This window comes from Pyxicephalus adspersus, chromosome W (genome assembly GCF_032062135.1).
Source record: "Pyxicephalus adspersus chromosome W, UCB_Pads_2.0, whole genome shotgun sequence".
Classification (NCBI taxonomy): Eukaryota; Metazoa; Chordata; class Amphibia; order Anura; family Pyxicephalidae; genus Pyxicephalus; species Pyxicephalus adspersus.
The window spans coordinates 12,248,489-12,267,082 of record NC_092870.1 but is presented as its reverse complement, the minus strand read 5'-3'; the positions used below and the strand labels follow the sequence as shown (position 1 = coordinate 12,267,082).

Here is an 18,594-nt window from a genome sequence, read left to right as displayed (position 1 = left end):
GTACACGCATTTCATTGATAAATCAGGCCCTTTGAGTGAATTGTCCAATTACTTTTGAGCCCCTGAAATGAAGTGATTGTGTAATAAAGGATTTAGTTCCTGACATTTTATCCAATCTTTTTGTTCAACCCACTGAATTAAAGCTGAAAGTCTGCAGGTCAACTGCATCTGAGTTGTTTCATTTAAAATGAATTGTGGTAATGTACAGAACCAAAATTAGAATGAAGTTGTTTAAATATTTATGGGCCTAACTGTATATATTCCCCTTCCTTCAGGACTAATACATAATTATGAGTAGTTTCATTTCCCTTATACATAACATTTCTTTTTGTATCTGACATCTCGATTTACTCTACATATCAAGTACAATCAAAAATTACTCCTTTTCAATTTTGCACAACAAAAAGAAAAATTTCACTGAAAAAAATATTTTCCCCCCTACACCCTTCCCAGGGTTTTATTTTTCAGTCCGACAGACATTTTGTAACAGCCAGAGAGGTGCATTAAGCCTTTCTGGTTGCCAATCCAACAGTCCTTGATTTAACAGGGGAAACAATCGTGTAACGGGTAAAGTTTAGGCATTGCTGTACTGATTTCCTAGAAGATGATAGAGAGTTCTTCGCCTTATCAGAGGATTGTGAGGGCAGTGGTAGCCCCAAAGTTTGAAAACATTTAATGCCTCAGATGGTGTTGATACAATCCGAGTTTTACCACTTTCAAAGAATATTAGCTTGAATGGGTGACCCCATCTATAGTTAATTATTTTTTCTTGTATTATTTTGCAGGTAGGGCCTCAACTCCCTACGCCTTTGGATAGTCACTGGGGATAGATCTGAAAAGATCTGGCAATTATACCCCTGGAAGACAATCGGCTCTTTAGCATGTGCTGCTTGCTGGATCATATCTTTTGTTTTATAGAAATGACATTTTACAATTATATCTCTTAGTGGCCCCTCTGTGTTAGCTCCTATCAATGTACGATGTACTCTATCCATTTCCAATCTCTCTGCTGGTATATCTGGGCATATCTCCTGAAATAGTGCTGTAACCATAGGCAATAGTTCCACCACTGATTCAGATATCCCACGGACACGCAAATTGGAGCGCCTAGACCAAGTACTTAGTTTTCCAAGTCCTCCAATTTATAGTGCAATAGTTGTACCTCATTTTTATAGTGTTCTATCTCCTCCTCATGTCCTTCCAACACTGTTGTTCCATCGTCCATACGTCCTTCCAGCTGGACAATACGGTGACCCAATTCCTGTATCTCTCTTGTAAAGTGGTCAGTGATTTTTTTTGTTGTTGAATCCAATGCTACTTGTAAGATACTTTCAAATTTTGCCAACAGGTTATCAGAGTCACTGGGGATACCTTGTACATCTAACTGAGGTGAGCCACACACATACAAATCACATGCAGCACATTCTACTACCCCCTCTCCTTCACTCTCACCCAGCCTTTGTCTGTCAGGTGTGTGGAATGGAGTCATTTTTGAAGCAGCCTGCACTGACATTGCTGGAGCCGCCTTCCTGCATTCCTGTGTTCGCTCTTTGCTTTGCCTTGCGCCGACATCCGAGAAAGCCTTCTGCAGCCCTGGAGTACTGTCATGCCCGTGGACCCGGCTTTCCTTCCTCGTCTCCCCCGACTGCAGTCTGTGGTTCAGCCCAGCGTTCCCGGTTAGTCACAAAGCTGAACTAGCGTCCTGTCATTCAGCTCCGCGCATGCGCCCAATAACTTTGTTTAGGATATCATTTTTTATAGTGTTTACCCACCTGGGCGCTTACCCTGAGCATATTTAGTTCGGGGTAAAAAAACTTGCTGAAAGTGTTTACCCCAAACTATTTTCAGGTGGCTAAAAATAGAAACAGGCGTCTCTTACCAGGTGCCGCTGTCATCATTCAGTGTGCTGTTGTTCGATCCGAGTTCTCCAGCGTCGATCTCCGTCTCCAGCGTCAATTTCCGTCTCCAGCGTAGGGTGTCTGTCTTCTCCGTCGGATCCCTGTCTTCTTCTTTCCTCCGTGTTCGCGTGTACGTGTCCCTCGGCGCGTGTGCCCATCGACAGGAAATTCAAATTCACATTTTGTATTGGATTGGATACAAACTCCTGTATCCAATACAATACAAAATAATATAAAATAAATACAAAGTATATAACTGGGAAATTCAAATTCACATATTGTATTGGATTGGATACAAACTCCTGTATCCAATCAAATACAAAATAATGCAAAATAAACACAAATAAATACACAATCAAAGTTTTAAAAATTACCAGTTATTCCCTGGATGGCTAGTGTGTAACACTGTGTCTTCTCTTACCTTTGCTGATCTTTGCCTAATTTTGACCGCCTGCTGCCTGCTTTGACCTCTGCCTGGACTCTGACATCTCTGCCTGCCGCCTGCTTTGACCTCTGCCTGGACTCCGACATCTCTGCCTGCCGCCCGCTTTGACCTCTGCTTGGGCTCTGACATCTCTGCCTGCCGCCTACCCTGACCTCTGCCTGGACCCGGACATCACCGCGGCTATGACCATCACCGCGCCGGATTCACCACGGCGAAGTCATTCAGAAAATAGTTGAAGAGACAAACAGATATGCAGCGCAACAGCTGGCTACTCCACATGCAAGCTAGTCCAGAACTCGAAAATGGGAACCGGTCACCCAAAAAGATTTGGCTTTTTCTGGGCCTTGTTATTCTCCAGGGGGTGGTGGGGAAACCCCTGCAGAAGTGGTACTGGTCCACCAACAAACTGCTTGCCACCCTACGTCCCCCCTAAGCTTTACAAGTACAAAACAAAACGGATGCCTACGGAACCGTTAGGGCTAACTGGTGCGAACTGCCAGCCAATTTCACCGCACAAAAGCTCACGCCTGGGGATAAAGTTGCCTGGCAGAAAGGAAAGATGATGGCTCTCTGATGGCGTGATAAAAAGGACGTCTGCATGATGAGCACTTCACAACACTGCCAGTGTTCAAACCAGAACAAGAAGTGGGAAAGAGGTTCAGAAGCCCCAGGTAGTCATCGACTACAACTGCACAATGGGGGGTGTTGACAGAGCTGACCAGGCCATGACTTTTTATCCAGCGGTCAGAAAGCAACAGAGAAAGTACTATAAAAAAATCTTTCCCTTATCTAGTGGAACAGTGTCTGTGGAATGCATACATTCTATTGAAAAAACAAAATGACAGGCCTGTACCCCACCCTGAATTCATATGGAAAATCTGTGAAGCTATATGTGTGAAACACCTAACACCAGAAGAGGATGCAAATCAACATCAATGTGGACGACGTGCTTCATACACGGTGAACCCGCTACGCCTGAGTGCTCGTCATTTTCCGGAGCACAATCCACCAACCCCAAGAAAGCAAAAACACACAAGAATGTGTGTGGCGTGCTGCTCCAAGAGGAAAACACGGATCTACTGCCCTGAATATGATGTTGGACTTTGTGCTGCCCTGTTTTAAAATTTGCCACACTAGGGAGGTGTTTTAGAAAAATATATTACTATACAGTATACCGAATTATTGCATTTTCAGTATTTTTGATTTATTTATGCATTCTTGTTTAAGCTGATTTTTGTGTTTTTTATTTAATTTTATTATTAAAGTTTATTTTTTTTTTTTATGATTGTGTGTTTAAAATTTTATTATATTCAGGATATCTACTAGACCCTTGTTCGGACATATTTCTGTAAGTTACAGGTCTACAATTAAAAAAAAAAATTTCATGAAAAACTGTACCGCTTTTGGTACAGAAATCCAGACATCAGTGTAACGCCCAGGAGGTTAATAAGTAAAAACATACAAACACACAGAGCATAAACAAATACAGAAAAATAAACACTAATCAAATAGCAACAGTGTAAAAAAAAGAATAAAATAAAAAACTGTGAAATAATACTTAGGTGGAGTTGGTTTTCCTGGTCCTGGTTGCTGTGTAAAGTCCAAGTTATTAGTCAGAGTCACTGGGCTCCCTGCAGTGCTCAATGTGTCAGTGCCGTTGTCCTAACAAGATGGTATCAGTAAGAGCTCCCCCTGCTGGGCTTACATGGCTTTTTCTATGCCAACCACAGAGGTGGGACTAATAAGACCATCCAATACCAGCAGGGTGGGGGCTGTCTGATAGGCTGTGTCCACATAGAGTATGATGCTCTTTGGACACTTCCCTAATGCCCCTGTTCTAGCCATTAATAATAATGTTCTGCATACTGGGTTGGGATATATAGTTAGGATGCTGTTAGGAGATGCTCATCTGTCCGGCGACTCCGTGCTGTGTGCCATTGCAGTATAAAACACTGTTTGTTCTGTCCAGCAATGTCATTTGCAGCAGCCAGGAGAACTAAGATACCAGCAACCCCTGCTTCCTTTTAGTTGTCCAAGGGGGGATTCTGGAGGCTGATCAGCTCCTGACTCAGTCCTGCACTGCTATTGGCTGCTGGGAATTTATAGCCTCTCTGTTGTGTTTTGCCCTTGTGTACTTCGTTTGGTGGACGGATATTCTGTGTATGACCTCTGCTCTGTATTCTGGACTTGTCTCTGTTAGAATCTTATTACTGCTTTATCTGTGGGCTCCTGGCTTGCTGCCAGCCCATACCCAGACACCATCCCTTGCGCAGTAAGTCCTGGGGGCAACCGAGTGCTGGGAGACACAACCAGTCTCCCGAGGCTGAGTGGGGGCTTACTAAAGGTGAGGACTGCAGTGTTAGATTGGGGGACTGGTGTCTGGTGAGGAGTGGTGCTGCCTTACAGATGCACAACAGACTCAAAGAACATGGACTGCCATACATAAACAAAATGGTATTGCAGGCTTCTTTTAGAATATAATAGTGCTATCACACTTACCTCTTCCCCACTAAAGCACAGGCACTCCTTTCCTGCGCATGCGGGCAATTCTGACTCTGGGCGTGCCTCTGTTTCCAAGCTTTAACAATTTTGCCTAACCCACCGGCCAATCAGGAAACAGCCTCTAATTCATCCCTGGCTGTTTAGCTAGCTTAGACACAGCGCTCAGCGTTTGGGCAACGTGTCTCCACTAGTGCCAAGCCCCTTGTTCTGCTGAACTAGTTCCTATACACCTGTACACCTGGTGTTTCCTCTGTCCAGCATGTGTGTTAACATCTTGTTACCCAGTCTATTGTTTCCAGCCAACTTCCCTGTGCTGTTCCAGTGTTCCTGTCAGTACGTGGATATTCCTGTGTCACCTGTGCCTCCTGTTGCTTCCAGTGTAACCTGTGTCACTGGTGTCTATTTCCTGGATCCCTGGTATTTGACCCCTGGCTTGTGACCTGACCTCTCTTGCTTGCACACCAGGGTGGGCAGGAGGATACATGGTACCAAATCACAAGGCAGAAGAATTCTGTGTTGGAGAAGATCTGGTTGCTGCTTAGACTCTGCACCTTGGCCCTCCTCAGGGCTCACACCTCTTTTGTGCAAGCCGTAGCACGCCCTAGTGGTCCTGTCTCCCCAAGTGTGACACGTGCTATGGCAGCCTCACTTACCTCCCCCCTCCCCAATAACGCAGCTTTACCGGTTTGTTTGTTCCCCTTCCACATGGTGACAAATGACTCTATGCCATGTTGCTTTATGGTATAAAATTGAAATAAAAAAAAAATAGTAGTTGCCTGACAGTCATGCTGATGTTCTGGTTCAGTTATTTCTGAGTCACTGTCCTAGAACAAGTTATGCAGATGTGAAGTTCTGGCTTTAGTTATATCCTTGTTTCAACTCAGTGACTCAGAAAATACTGAAGCCAGACACTTTCAATGTGTTAAACCAAGCAGAGGGCAGTTCATGTCGCAGTGGAATGTGGGGACACCTACAATAATTCAGCTGCAGCAATACATGAAAAGGGCATTTTTTTATGAATAAAGTCCTCTATCATAACAAGGGCAGTTAAAGAGAAACTTGCCTTCTGTATCACTGTTTTTGACCTGCTGCTGGTGTGGACTTTTTTCCCAGGTATGATGCATTTTAGGTCACAAAAGAAAAGCCTAGTAAGAAAAGCAAAGTCAAAATGTAACCTAATCTGTATTCTGTAATCTGTAACCAAAAACAAATAAAATTAAAAAAATTATAGATCTAATTTCTGTGCAAAAAATGGCATATGTGGATGGATTGTCATCCTTAACATGCAGCCAAAGGAACAAATACTTGCTGGTTGAAGAGATCTCCAAACCTGCATATGGTAAGCATCAATTCTGATATGTATTGACACTCAATCTATCCCTGATTTATCAAGCGAGTTCGCATGAGCTCGCCATGCATAAACATGCGCCGATATACAAGGCGTATCTCCGCGAGCCGGAGTCAGAGCCGTGTGCTAGTACACTCTCCTTTACTTGCTAGCCGGATTCCTGTCTTGATAATAGCAATGAGCAATAGGGGTCGCGAATCTGCCAATTAAGGCGATTAGATTTCAGCTGCGCGATTAAGGGTCTACAATTTAAAAAAAAATTTCATGAAAAACAGTGGATCACTTTTGGTACAGAAATCTAGACCTCAGTGTAACGCTCAGGAGGTTAACTTCAACAGTTAGCAAAATCAACCTTTATCAATCCTATTCTTCCATAAATACTTTCAATCATATCATTATCCCCCACTGGGTTCCAATAGCTGTAAAGTCTATCAGCACTTACAAAGATCAATGTTCGTTTTGTGGGGAATCTGCTCCAATCTTCCAGAGAGACTGCACCAGTGTCTAACCTGTTTTCCCCTCTCCTCTTATCCGCTTATACAAGCGCCCATCTTGGTTCCTAAGATGCCGGTACTATGGGTGTCGTGATTGCATAACCAGCTGTGTGAGAGGCGTTGACAGCACAACCTCAGAGGACTGGTCATCTCCGCCTCTTTACACACTGTGTTCTGGTCTCTCCACGGAGTGAAATCCCCTCCCACTTAACTAGTTGCATAAAACCCCTGCTAAGAAGGAAAAGAACAGGGTTTGGCGCCACCTAGTGACAAAGGATTATATCAATCTGGGATGTTCAGGGATGCCAATGTTCACATAATTCAATACAATCACATATAATCCTGACAGCAATATTGATAATAAAGTTATTAAACAACAACACTACTACAAAATGTTTGAGGAAATCACCTCAGGACTTTAAAGGCATTGTAATAATATTCATTAGATCAGATACCACATAATTATATTAAAAATTCCATTTATTAAGAAACAATATTTAAAAAAACAATTATAAAACAACCATTGATAACATCATTACAGATATAGATCACTTTTAGGTTGGATCTCAGGCATAAATAAGTTTAAGGTGCTTCGCAGTTTGAGATGTCCGCTTCCTCAGGAACAAAATCGGAAATAGTCCTCACATTGGTTTCCCAAATTAGAACATCCAAGTCGACAACAGAATCCTTCCCTCAGGTGTTAACACATGCAGGTCTTATCAGCAGACGGGATGGAAGAGGCTGTACAGTGTCATTCTCAAGCCAGGTGTGCACTAATCCTGTGAGTAAGGTCCATTCCTTTTTAATCTCCCTCCTATTGCTGGTCAAAAGATCAATGTTCATTTTGTGTGGAATCGGATCCAACCTTCCAGAGAGACTGCACCAGTGTCACACTGGGTTAATTGGGATGTGGCATTGTATTATTTTATTATGAGCTAATTGAGGGTTCTCTGTTAAATTGAGTTAATTTTTTTTTACCTTTCAGTCTAATATTAAATCATGGCAAGTTTGGATATACATAAATTAACAAAAAAAAATATTTTACAATTGTTTTAGGATTTAAATTTCCACATATTGGTGTTGGATAACTTGCATAAAATTTGAATATATCAACTTGTTAGTTAACACATAAATAGAATCCTTACATAATTGTTAGACGTTTAGATAGACAGTTCTCATACTTATCATATGATGGTTCATGTTGAACTCTATCAACATTTGTACTATTTTTCATTTTTTTCATTTTTTTTTTTAAGTAGCATGAGAATCATATTGAATAAAATAATATAATACACATGCTAACACAATATATCAACTGTTTCCGACACCAATACAGCCCAATTCTGTAGACATAGGATTCAGTACCCATATCAACTCTTGTTCCATATGTTTTCATTTCTCTCATTTTCTATATGCTATCCTACAAAAATTTTAAATATTTTATAGCTTAACATTTCATTTAAGCCAGGTGGATTGGTTGCTTTTAGATCATAGATTCATCTCGCTTCCCTTTGTAACAATTCTGTATCATAATCTCCTCCTCTGGGTTTGAGTGGAACCATTTCCAAGGCTATAAATCTCATCAAATCTACGTTAAAATGTGGTATACCTCCATATGGTGACTAAGGGGGGTTGTGATCCTCCCACTTCTCACAGAATAGACATGTTCGTATATGCGTTTGTTGAACTGTCACTTGGTCTTACCTACATAAAACTTGTGACAGCTAAAAAATGCTAAGTATATGATACCAATAGATTTACAAGTGACTCTTTGTTTTAGCTTAGGTTTTACTTTGATGGGAATACCAAACGGATCTTTCCCTGAATAGATCCACCTACATTGCCCGCATGTTTCACAGGCGAAAGTGCCTATAATAGGCTCCAATTTACTTTAAACCCTAGTCTCATTAAAATGGCTGTGAACTTATCCCGTAAAGATGGCAGCTTCCTATATACAAAGCTCAGGTAGCTGCCCACAAATTTGCTCCGATGTGGATCTGATAGCAGAATGGGTCGAAATGTTTTACATATATATATTTGCTATTTCTTGATGTTGTGCCGAATATTTGGGTATAATTCGAAGAATATCCTGTTGACTTTCCAAATGTTTCTTTTTAAATACAAATTCTGAGCGTTTGTGTCCCTTAGCTCTATGGTAGGCTTTTTTCAGAGCATTTCTACTGTACCCCCTTTCCACTAATCTTTCACGTAAATCTTTTGCTGCAGTTTCAAAATCGTTTTCCAATGTGCAATTCCTCCTGATTCTTAAATACTGTGAATATGGTATACTGTTTTTCAGGGGTACAGGATGTGCACTATTTGCTTTTAAAATGGTGTTTCCTGTCATTGGTTTTCTATAGTGCTTAGATGTTAAGCATCTATTTGAATCTATGCTGATTTCTAAATCCAGAAATGGAATGGATGTATCACGGCATTGCATAGTGAATTTCAAGTTCAAAGGATTGCTTTGTATTCTGTCAAAAAAATCTTCCAACGCGGTTCGCGATCCTTGCCAAATCAAGAGAACGTCGTCTATGTAGCTGCGCCACAGCAGTATGTGGCGCGTATACATAGACAAGGACTCGTCAGAAAATATTTCCTTCTCCCATCCCCCCAGGTACAGGTTGGCGTAGGTGGGGGCACATCGTGTCCTCATTGTGAGCCCCTGCACCTGGAGGTAGGTTCTGCCATCAAACAAAAACACATTATGGGTAAGTACATATTCTAATGATATTAAAAATTCATTTTCTTTCTGCAGGTCAGTACTAGTCTCAGATAAAAACTTTCTAACTGTTTGCATACCTAAATTGTGCGGTTATACTTGAGTACAGAGCCTCTACATCTATGGGTACTAATGTAGCCTCTGCTGGTAGATTTAGATCTTCCACAACCTTCAAGACATCAAGGGTGTCTTTTAGGTACGAAGGTAATCCCTGAACGAATGGTCTGAGATACTCATCCACAAGTCGGCTGGCTTATTTTAATATAATTATGTGGTATCTGATCTAATGAATATTAATACAATGCCTTTAAAGTCCCGAGGTGATTTCCTTAAAAAAAATGTGTAGCAGTGTCAATGTGAATTGGGATGTGGCATTTGTGGGAGTTAGCTTGACAAATGGTAGGCAACTAGCAGGACTGGATGCCACGTCAGGGTTTTATTGAAAAAAAAAAAAAATTATCCCAACAGGAAGGCTTAACGTCAGCCAGTTAAAGATCAAAAAACATAAACACTTATCTTCAGCTGTCCAGTGTTCTATAACAGTCCATTTTCAAATAAGCAGAAAAACCCAGTAACCTTGTCTGTAGAGTCTTGTTGCTCTCACTCTCTCTCTCTCTCTCTCTCTCTGGAACACTGTGGAGAGGAATGTTCTCAAGTCCTCTCCATTATAGTCTTTTCCTCTCCCTTTGCTCCCTGGCAGCCATTCCCTTTTTACTCCCTCTGGGAGCTGTGCCTGGACTCTGTTCCAGCAGTAGGGAAATCCCAGGGTGGACAGCTGGAACAGCCACACTGCAATCCCTGGAATTATAGCACTGAGATCAGCAACCTGCATGGCACATATCTGTCCTCTAGTACCTTTCCTGCTGGTTGCCTACACATTATATTATAATATTATTTTATTATGAGCTAATTGAGGGTTCTCTGTTAAATTGATTTAATGTTACATATGATTATAGTATAAAAATATGAAAATACATATATATTTCTAAATCATATCAATATGTAGTTATATATTTATCATAGATATCTATACATGTATTTATACCTTATATATTTATATATATATATATATATATATATATATATATATATATATATAATCTATATCTAGAGAAGCAAACAAGAACATGTGTGTGTGTTTAGGACTTTTGTGTAAAGATCTAGTCCATTGTCAAAAGCAAACTCTTGTCTGCTAGAGTACGCAGGACTTTCACCAGGCGGATCCTCAGGTCCAGCATCGTAAGCGTTTAGGTATGTAAACAGCTGAAATCACTTTTTCAACTCTTTCTGAAACAGCTCTGATCACTTAACCTGAAAATATTAGGTCATTTAAATATGCTTATTTCTTAGCTATTATAAATGTTTGAAACATTTGAACACCACAAACATTTTTATTAAGGGCTAAGTGAAAGACGTGTGCCATTAGAAAGAATGATTTTTTAGGGGAACATTGACTTTTAATGCAAGCTCGCCAGTGTCGAGCTGCCGGAGATGCGCGGCTCAGAGCGAGCGATCATTTTAGTTGATAACTGCTGGGAAAATACGCCAGCGTATTCTCGGCGACCGAAATTTGGTTGAAAAATAGGTTTTTGGCATCTGATTCCGGATCGTAAATACGCGCGCGGAAGCTTCTGATTTGGCTTGATGAATCAGACTCCCTGTGTGGCCTTTAGCAAAAAAGAAGAAAGAAACTTCATAAAGAATGTCACACCTACCTTCTTTCTCAATAAAGCGCAGACGCCTCTTTCCTGCGCATGTGGGCAGTTCTGACTCTGGGTGTGCCTATGCTACCAGTCTTTATCAGTTTTGTTCAACCCGCCGGCCGATCAGAGAATAGCTTCTTAACCATCCCTGGCTATTTAGCACTCAGCGTTCGTGCAACATGTCTCCACTAGTGCCAAGCCCCTAGCTTCTGAGCTAGTTCCTGTACACCTGTTGCTTGATTCAGTGTTTCCTCTGTCCAGCTTCTGTGTTAACCACTTATTGCCCAGTCTGTTTTCGAGCTATTTTCTCTGTCTGTGGATATTCCTGTGTCACCTGTGCCTCCTGTTGCTTCCAGTGTCTCTTGTGTTCCCTGTGTCTGCAGTGGCCCCTGTGTCACTGGTGTTTATTTCCTGGATCTCTGGTATTTGACCCCTGGCTTGTGACCTGACCTCTCTAGCTTGCTGCCTGCCCTGACCCCAGCTTTCCTTGACGATTCTTTACTTAGTGATTTGATACCGTATATCTTCCTGCCCACCCTAGTATTCCCAAGGACCGCAACCTGGCAGTAACCTGCAGCGGAACACCCTCATTACTGGAGGCTCTAGAGAAGACTTGGTTGCCGCTTAGACTCTGCGCCTTGGCCCTTCTTAGGACGCACACCACTTTTGTGATAGCCATAGCGCCCCCTAGTGGCCCTGTCTCCCCTAGCGTGACAATGAACATGGATTATTTCTTTCAAACTACTTTACTTTTTCTTCTCTTTTTTTGTAATATTTATTATTTTTCTCCAATTCCTTCCTTAAAATAAATCAGAATGAAACATTTAAGGGGTTGTAATATTGCTGATCTCTAGCAGTCTCATGTAACATGTCTCAGTCCCATGAAGCATGTTTCTTGCATCCAATAATGCCTACAGTATGTTTGCAACCTCCGACCATCTCCTGCTCTGTCTAAAGTGTCTAAAGTTCAACATCTATTATAGCATTACATTCACTGAAAATAATGTGAGAAGCCAGACTTGATCAAGTAAATTCCCCACCACAGCCCTTTACTGTCTTGTGATGCCCCCATTGATTTGCACCACACAAATATACAGTCTTTAAAGATAATCTTATCTTCTGGTTTTATGTACTATTACTAAATGAAAAATATGTGAATTGCTCCTAAAAATGTTCTTGATGGTGCATAGATTAGACTAAGAAGTACAAATGTAAAGAAGCTTTCCCTGGAAGCCTAGTTAGATGTTGCAGAGCTTTGCAGAAGGGTCACAGTTGTGAGGATTGCACATGAGGGGGTCACAAATACAAAATAAACTGTAGCATGAACTTTGCTAAATAAAGGGCAGGCTGATTTGCAACAAACATACATCTAATTTGTCTCAAGTTTGCTTGATAAATGGCCCTTTATTTGGCTGATTTAAACCGCATGATCCTTCTATCGTTTAGACTACAATTTTATCCAATAAGCAAATAACATCAAAAAACGTGGCCCATAACAAGACATAATGCATTGTCTAATGTCATACACTGATACTTTACTTTTATCCCCTCCTCCTGGGAAGATGGAGCGCAGCCTGGCTTTCTTGTTCTTCTCTTCAGGTGCCATTGGTAGTGGTTTTGAGCAATTATTTAATGCTGAAGAATCACGATTATTACTGTTCATTCTAAGAGGGGGGGCTGGAGGTTTCTCTTCAATATCCACACTATCGGACATCTTCAGCAGTCCTCACAGCTTTCTGTAAAATGAAAAAAAAGGGTGATTGAGTTTACAACCAACATAAAGCAAAACATGTACAGTATAAGTAAATATGGCAGTGCATGTGATATAAATCTCTCCAATATGTATTGCTGAATTAAGTCATTATAGCCAAGAAACAGGTTTATTTTAATTCCTTTGCTGTCTCTGCTTTTTTCAACACTGGGACCCAAAGAAAATACCAGATATGTCAGAATATGGAGGAGCATGTCCCACAGTCCAGGTGAGTAGTAGTAGCAGCAGCGAGTAGTCTCACCTGAAACATTTGACTTTGTATGTTGATTTAGTAGTTAATTAAAGCAAATGCAGCAACAAAAGCAATTATAATTGCATTAAAAGTGTTTATTTCCTCCCAATGTGGATGGAATGAGATTATCATTTCTATTTTCTACCTTTTTAGGATATAAATTATTGTCCCTCTATTTTTGATAGAAGTGAACTGTGGTATTAAACATGCATGATGTTTTCTTTTTTTCTGTCACTGCACAAATGTGGTGGGAGTAGAATACAATGAAAAAACGTATTTTTGAACTAAAGATATGTTCAAAACACAAGTGAATTTGTAAATTTAAGTGTGGACATTTTGAAGAGTCAACATTAAAAGGAATGCATATGTGATATGGATGAATATTTATATATTTTTTCTTTGTTTTTTGTTTCATATTGTTATGTTTTTTTCAGTTGACCTAATTGTTGATAATTCCAAAGTCCTTCTGAGGAAGCTGCATGGCGAAACGCGTCAAGAACAGGTCACAAGAAAAACTCAAGAGAATTTCATAAATAAAGAAAAATTAATTGTAATGAATTTATGGTATCATTGACTATAATGTATCAATTGTGAAAATCATGTTTTTAATACTCACATGAATGTTTATATCAATAATGTTTAAATTTAATTAAATTTGTAATTTTAAATTGGTGGATTGAAGAATATTACTTTTAGGTACCAAAAAAGTCCCCAAAGAGGAATATTAATTTATAACTTTGCATGTTGAATCAATGAGCCAGCAAAATAGCACCTTTACACAAGGGAATCTATAGCTCTGTGTAAGCTACAATTCTGGCAGCTCAACTTGTACCTAATACAGGGCATTCCATTTGCTACCAGCCTCTGAACAGAGCTGCATGGGAGCAAAAGGAAAGTAGATACATGCTGCATGGGAGAGCTGAGTTAAAATGCACCTGATGTGTTTTTCTGTATAATAATTTTAAAGTAAGTTGTAAAAGACATTCTTCTCCCACCCCCTTAAAAAATGCAAAATGCGTATCCCAAGTTAGGCTTCTGGCTTCACTATAGTTTATGCACGAATCAGAAAGTAAGAAGTCTGCATATTTGTCCTGGGACTGTGATTTAAATATTGAAATAAGAAGGTCAGTATGACATACACACATAACACATACATAGCTCAGCCATAGTTGTTCAATACCTAAACAACAATATTACCAAACAATTAAAAATCTGTGCTAAATGCATTACCAAGGGTTTCAGGAACAACAAGGATTTGTTGGAACCAGAACATCGGATCACCAATACACACCTATACTGCATCCGGGAAACTAAAACTGGTTACATGGAAAAAGGACAAGGCACAATACAGAGGAATTACAGAGGTAAGACATCAAATTAAAAAGAAATGCAAGAACTGCCTGACCCCTAACAATCACAATTTCAAATGTTTTACCCAATTCTAATCATTTAGCCCCTTGAAAGCAATAGGTTTTGCAAATCTCTTTATCAAGCATTTTAATCATTGTTTTATTATGTGCCTATGGCTAGTACACAGATGCACTTCCAATCTGAATTGTGATCTAATTAACCTCCCTAGCGGTAACCCCGAGTGTGACTCGGGGTAGAAAAAAGTTGCTATAAGTGGTAACCCCGAGTCACACTCGGGCTTGGAACACCTAGGGAAGGTTAGTAAATAGATCGCTTACCTGATCCGCCAGGGTCCCTCGGCGTCCAGCGCTGCGATCTCTGTCTTCTTCTTCCTGCTTCTGCACACAATGAGTCACCGGTGACTTCCCGGTGACATTGGTGTGTGTGTGTACGTTGCCGGTAGGGCGGGAAATTCAAAATCCATTTGTATTGCATTCAATACAAAATAACTGTATTAAATGCAATACATTGGATTTATTTTGGTAAAATTGTTCATTGTACATTGTTTTCAAGAACATTTATTTTACAGTCTATATAATAGTATGAGTATAATATGTATTTTTTTTATTATTATTTATTTATTTTTTTTCAAATATATCCATTTTTTTAATTTATTCATTTTGTTTTTATATAATTTGTGTTTTAAACTTTATTATACTCATACTATTATATTATACTGTAAAATGAATTTTCATGAAAAACAATGTACCGCTTTTAAACATATAAAACCGGAAAGAAATGAACCGCTAGGGAGGTTAAACAAGCTGAAGTGAACAGAATTAGGAAGATGATAGATTATAAGAGGCCTTCTTTTTACATGGAAAAGTATCAGTATCAGGGGTATGCACCTTAAAATATCAATTTACACTTTAATCAACAAAAATAAAATTTACACACATATACACAATGTTAAAAATGTGACCATCACAATAGCAATTTAAAGTTTAAATAGTAATTTATAATCACTGTGTTCCCTTGAATGTTTCTATATATCGATCAAAAGTAAACAAGTTGTATCAATTATTGTGTGCATCAATTACCGAGTACATCCAATCAGAATTATGATCCCATATTTTAATTCTTTTACACAGGATAGAAATCACATTTAATCAAACTACAACTACAAGAAGAGCTCCACTGTGCTTGCTATGAAGGTATTTTTTTTATTTTGATGCTCTTGGCCAGATAAGCTTTTATATATGGCCAAATGAGTATTCCTTTCAAATTCCTGAATAAATAGCAACATAAGAAGAGCAATACTACAACAATGTCCTGGCTCAAGTCACAGTGCAGACAGTAAACCTCTGGATTGCATTTGAATTCATACTCTTTGATAAAGTGTGTGTGACAGTCTATAAAAACAGATCATGCCCAGCTGAACTATTATCAAAACCTCATGCAACAAATTAAATCCCAGAGTTTATTTTGTGAAGACAGCTAGTCATATTTTATATTATAATGATATAATATTACTTGCTTTCAAGTTTGCAGAAAGAGGAGATGAACAAAACAGACATCACTTTTGTTCACGTTAGGCTGTTAAACTTGGATTTATAACCCCAGAACACATAGGGTAGAGATGCTTCCCCAAATTGTGTCCATGCATTTTTTAAAACTTTTTCATTATCAATTATTAACACCACAGTGAATAGTTAAAGGGCACAAGGGACACAACATTTTACCAGGGGCAGCAACATACTGCCAAACTAACCAGTAGGTTCATATCTTCCATCCCTACCACCTCATTCCCACATCACTTTTCAGGGCAACATTGCTGTTGAAGAACCTGATGCCTCTCAGCATGTTTGGAACATTATGTCTGATTTATAATGTCATGACTTCAGCAAGATACAGTACAGAATATTTATAGAAAATGTTCTCAAGGCTACCATGATCATGTCTGAATTCAAGTCAGGCTTCCCTATCTTGTATATTAATTCAACTGAATATTTTTATTCATTAAACAATTTTTTTAGCCCTTTATATTCAGACAGAACAGAGCACCACCACCTTCTAACAGTAATGTTCAGCAGGTAAAAAAACACATAAATTCCACAGATCATGTAGATAGTGAAGCAGTGTTTTCCCTAGAAAATGTTTTCAGCCAGGTGGGGGGAAGCTGTAGCCGGGTGGTTAAAAGTGGGCAGGGCTAGACACCGTAAATTTAGTGCTCCCAGTTATTTATGCCACAGGTATCCAGTAAACTCTATTATTGTGTCAGTGTTCTATCTTCCCCCTATACTTAGTTCCAACTTTTTAATGCCTGGCTTATCAGTATATACAATTTTTCCATGTTTTTGTATTATGCGCAAACTGTTCAGTGCTGTGTATTTTAATCCAACTGCCTAGTGTTCCATGTTTTAATTGTGTAATCCTTTGTAGTAGTGTAATATGGTGTAACAAGTAACAAGTTAGGCTTAGTTGACATTAGGAGTAAAAAAAAGTGTGTTGTGTGTATAGTACATATGTTCGTGCATGTTTTTCTGTATAGGACAAATTATGTCTAAGTTAACGCAGGGCTATAGCTTATTTGTGTGTATAGTGCCATGTTGTGTGTATGTTTGCAATAGTCCAGAACTATGTGTATGTTTGTATTTAAATCAAAGAATATGCTAGTTAGTATAACATATTTTATATTTATATTTTAGTGAAAGCGGCACCCCATTCACAATGGCAAAAAGTCTGTCAAAAAACATGATAAAGTCTGCTGTTTATGTTTACATTACCAAGTGATGGGAAACATTACGTGTGCCAATGTATTCTTGATGGTGGTGAAAAACAATGTGATGCAAAAATTAGCAGTTTCAGTAGGTCTAACAAAAAATGTATCTACAAGAGCATCAAATTTGAAAAGACACTTGCAGTGTTTTCATCCTAAAGTGTTACAAGTTGTGAATAAGAAAGATATCAATAAAAATATTCCATCTACTTGGGATAAAAAAATTCAGTTCAGAAATCTACTGGAGACCAAACACAACTAAGAAGATTCTTTATATCTGACAAAGTTACCGTAACAATGACACCAGAAAAATAAAAAAAAAACACATTATTCAAATGGTAGTAAAGAATAGTGTACCACTATCCTTTTCACAGCCAGCCTTTTTAGGCCTAAATGGAAAAATGGCTAAAAAAACTTGGTGTTTCTCTAGAAAGAGAAAGTATAGGAAACTTATAAATGAAGAGGCCAAATGTAAAAAGGAAGAACTACGAAAAGGTCTGAAGGGACATTTTGTCTTCCTAAAAATGGATGCATGCACACATCACAGGGCCTAATTTATCGAGCAAGTGCGCACAAGCTCACTACGCATATATATGCGCCAATATACAAGGTGTATTTCCGCGAGCCGGAGTCAGAGCCGTGTGCTAGTACACTCTCCTTCACTGCCAGCCGGATTCCTGCCTTGATAATAATGAGCAATAGGGGTGGCGAATCTGCCAATTAAGGAGATTAGATTTCAGCTGTGTGATTAAGGAGGATCTGTTAAGCTGTCAATAGTGAGATCATAGCAAATAATTAGCGCACACCTGCTCTCTGTTCTGTGCACATTTACAGTCCATTACAGGTCAATTAGAATCTTTAATGCTTCATCTTCTTTTGGGTAAGTGCTACTTTTTTAGGTTACATTGTACTTATTCACAAAATAATTAATTTATTGTTACATTTGTTGCACTGTTTTTATACTTTTTGGTTTGCTTTATATATATATATATATATATATATATATATATATAAATATAAATATATATATATACACTAGTAACACTTCATAATATGTCATCTCACAATAGTATGAATTGTAAAAAATTGTCACCAAGCATTTGTGATCTACCGTATTTTTCGCCGTATAAGACGCACTTTTTCTTCCCCAAAACTGGGGTTTTTAAAAATAATTAAAATAACATACTGACCCGATACCGCGATTCCGCGTGCTTCTCCTCTTCTCTCCTCTCCTCCTGGCTGCAGCGCGTGTCTCCTCCTTCCTGCAGAGCCGAGCGAGGAGAAGCCAGCACACGTGCCCCCGCGATCCCGGAAGCACGCTGATCCCTGCCCTAACGGAGTTCCCCCGGC

At 39.3% G+C, this 18,594-nt stretch overlaps 1 protein-coding gene across 3 annotated transcripts in view; it reads right to left on the bottom strand.

Annotated features, from left to right (window-relative positions):
• LOC140342818 (serine/threonine-protein kinase PAK 3-like) overlaps window positions 1–18,594 on the bottom strand; it is a 166,333-nt gene that overhangs the window by 98,593 nt on the left and 49,146 nt on the right. For all 3 annotated transcript variants that reach the window (XM_072429171.1, XM_072429170.1, XM_072429172.1), the window contains exon 2: window positions 12,652–12,848. In XM_072429171.1, the coding sequence (XP_072285272.1) occupies window positions 12,652–12,826 (175 nt within the window). In that variant the 5' untranslated portion in view covers window positions 12,827–12,848. The remainder of the gene's footprint in view (window positions 1–12,651; window positions 12,849–18,594) is intronic.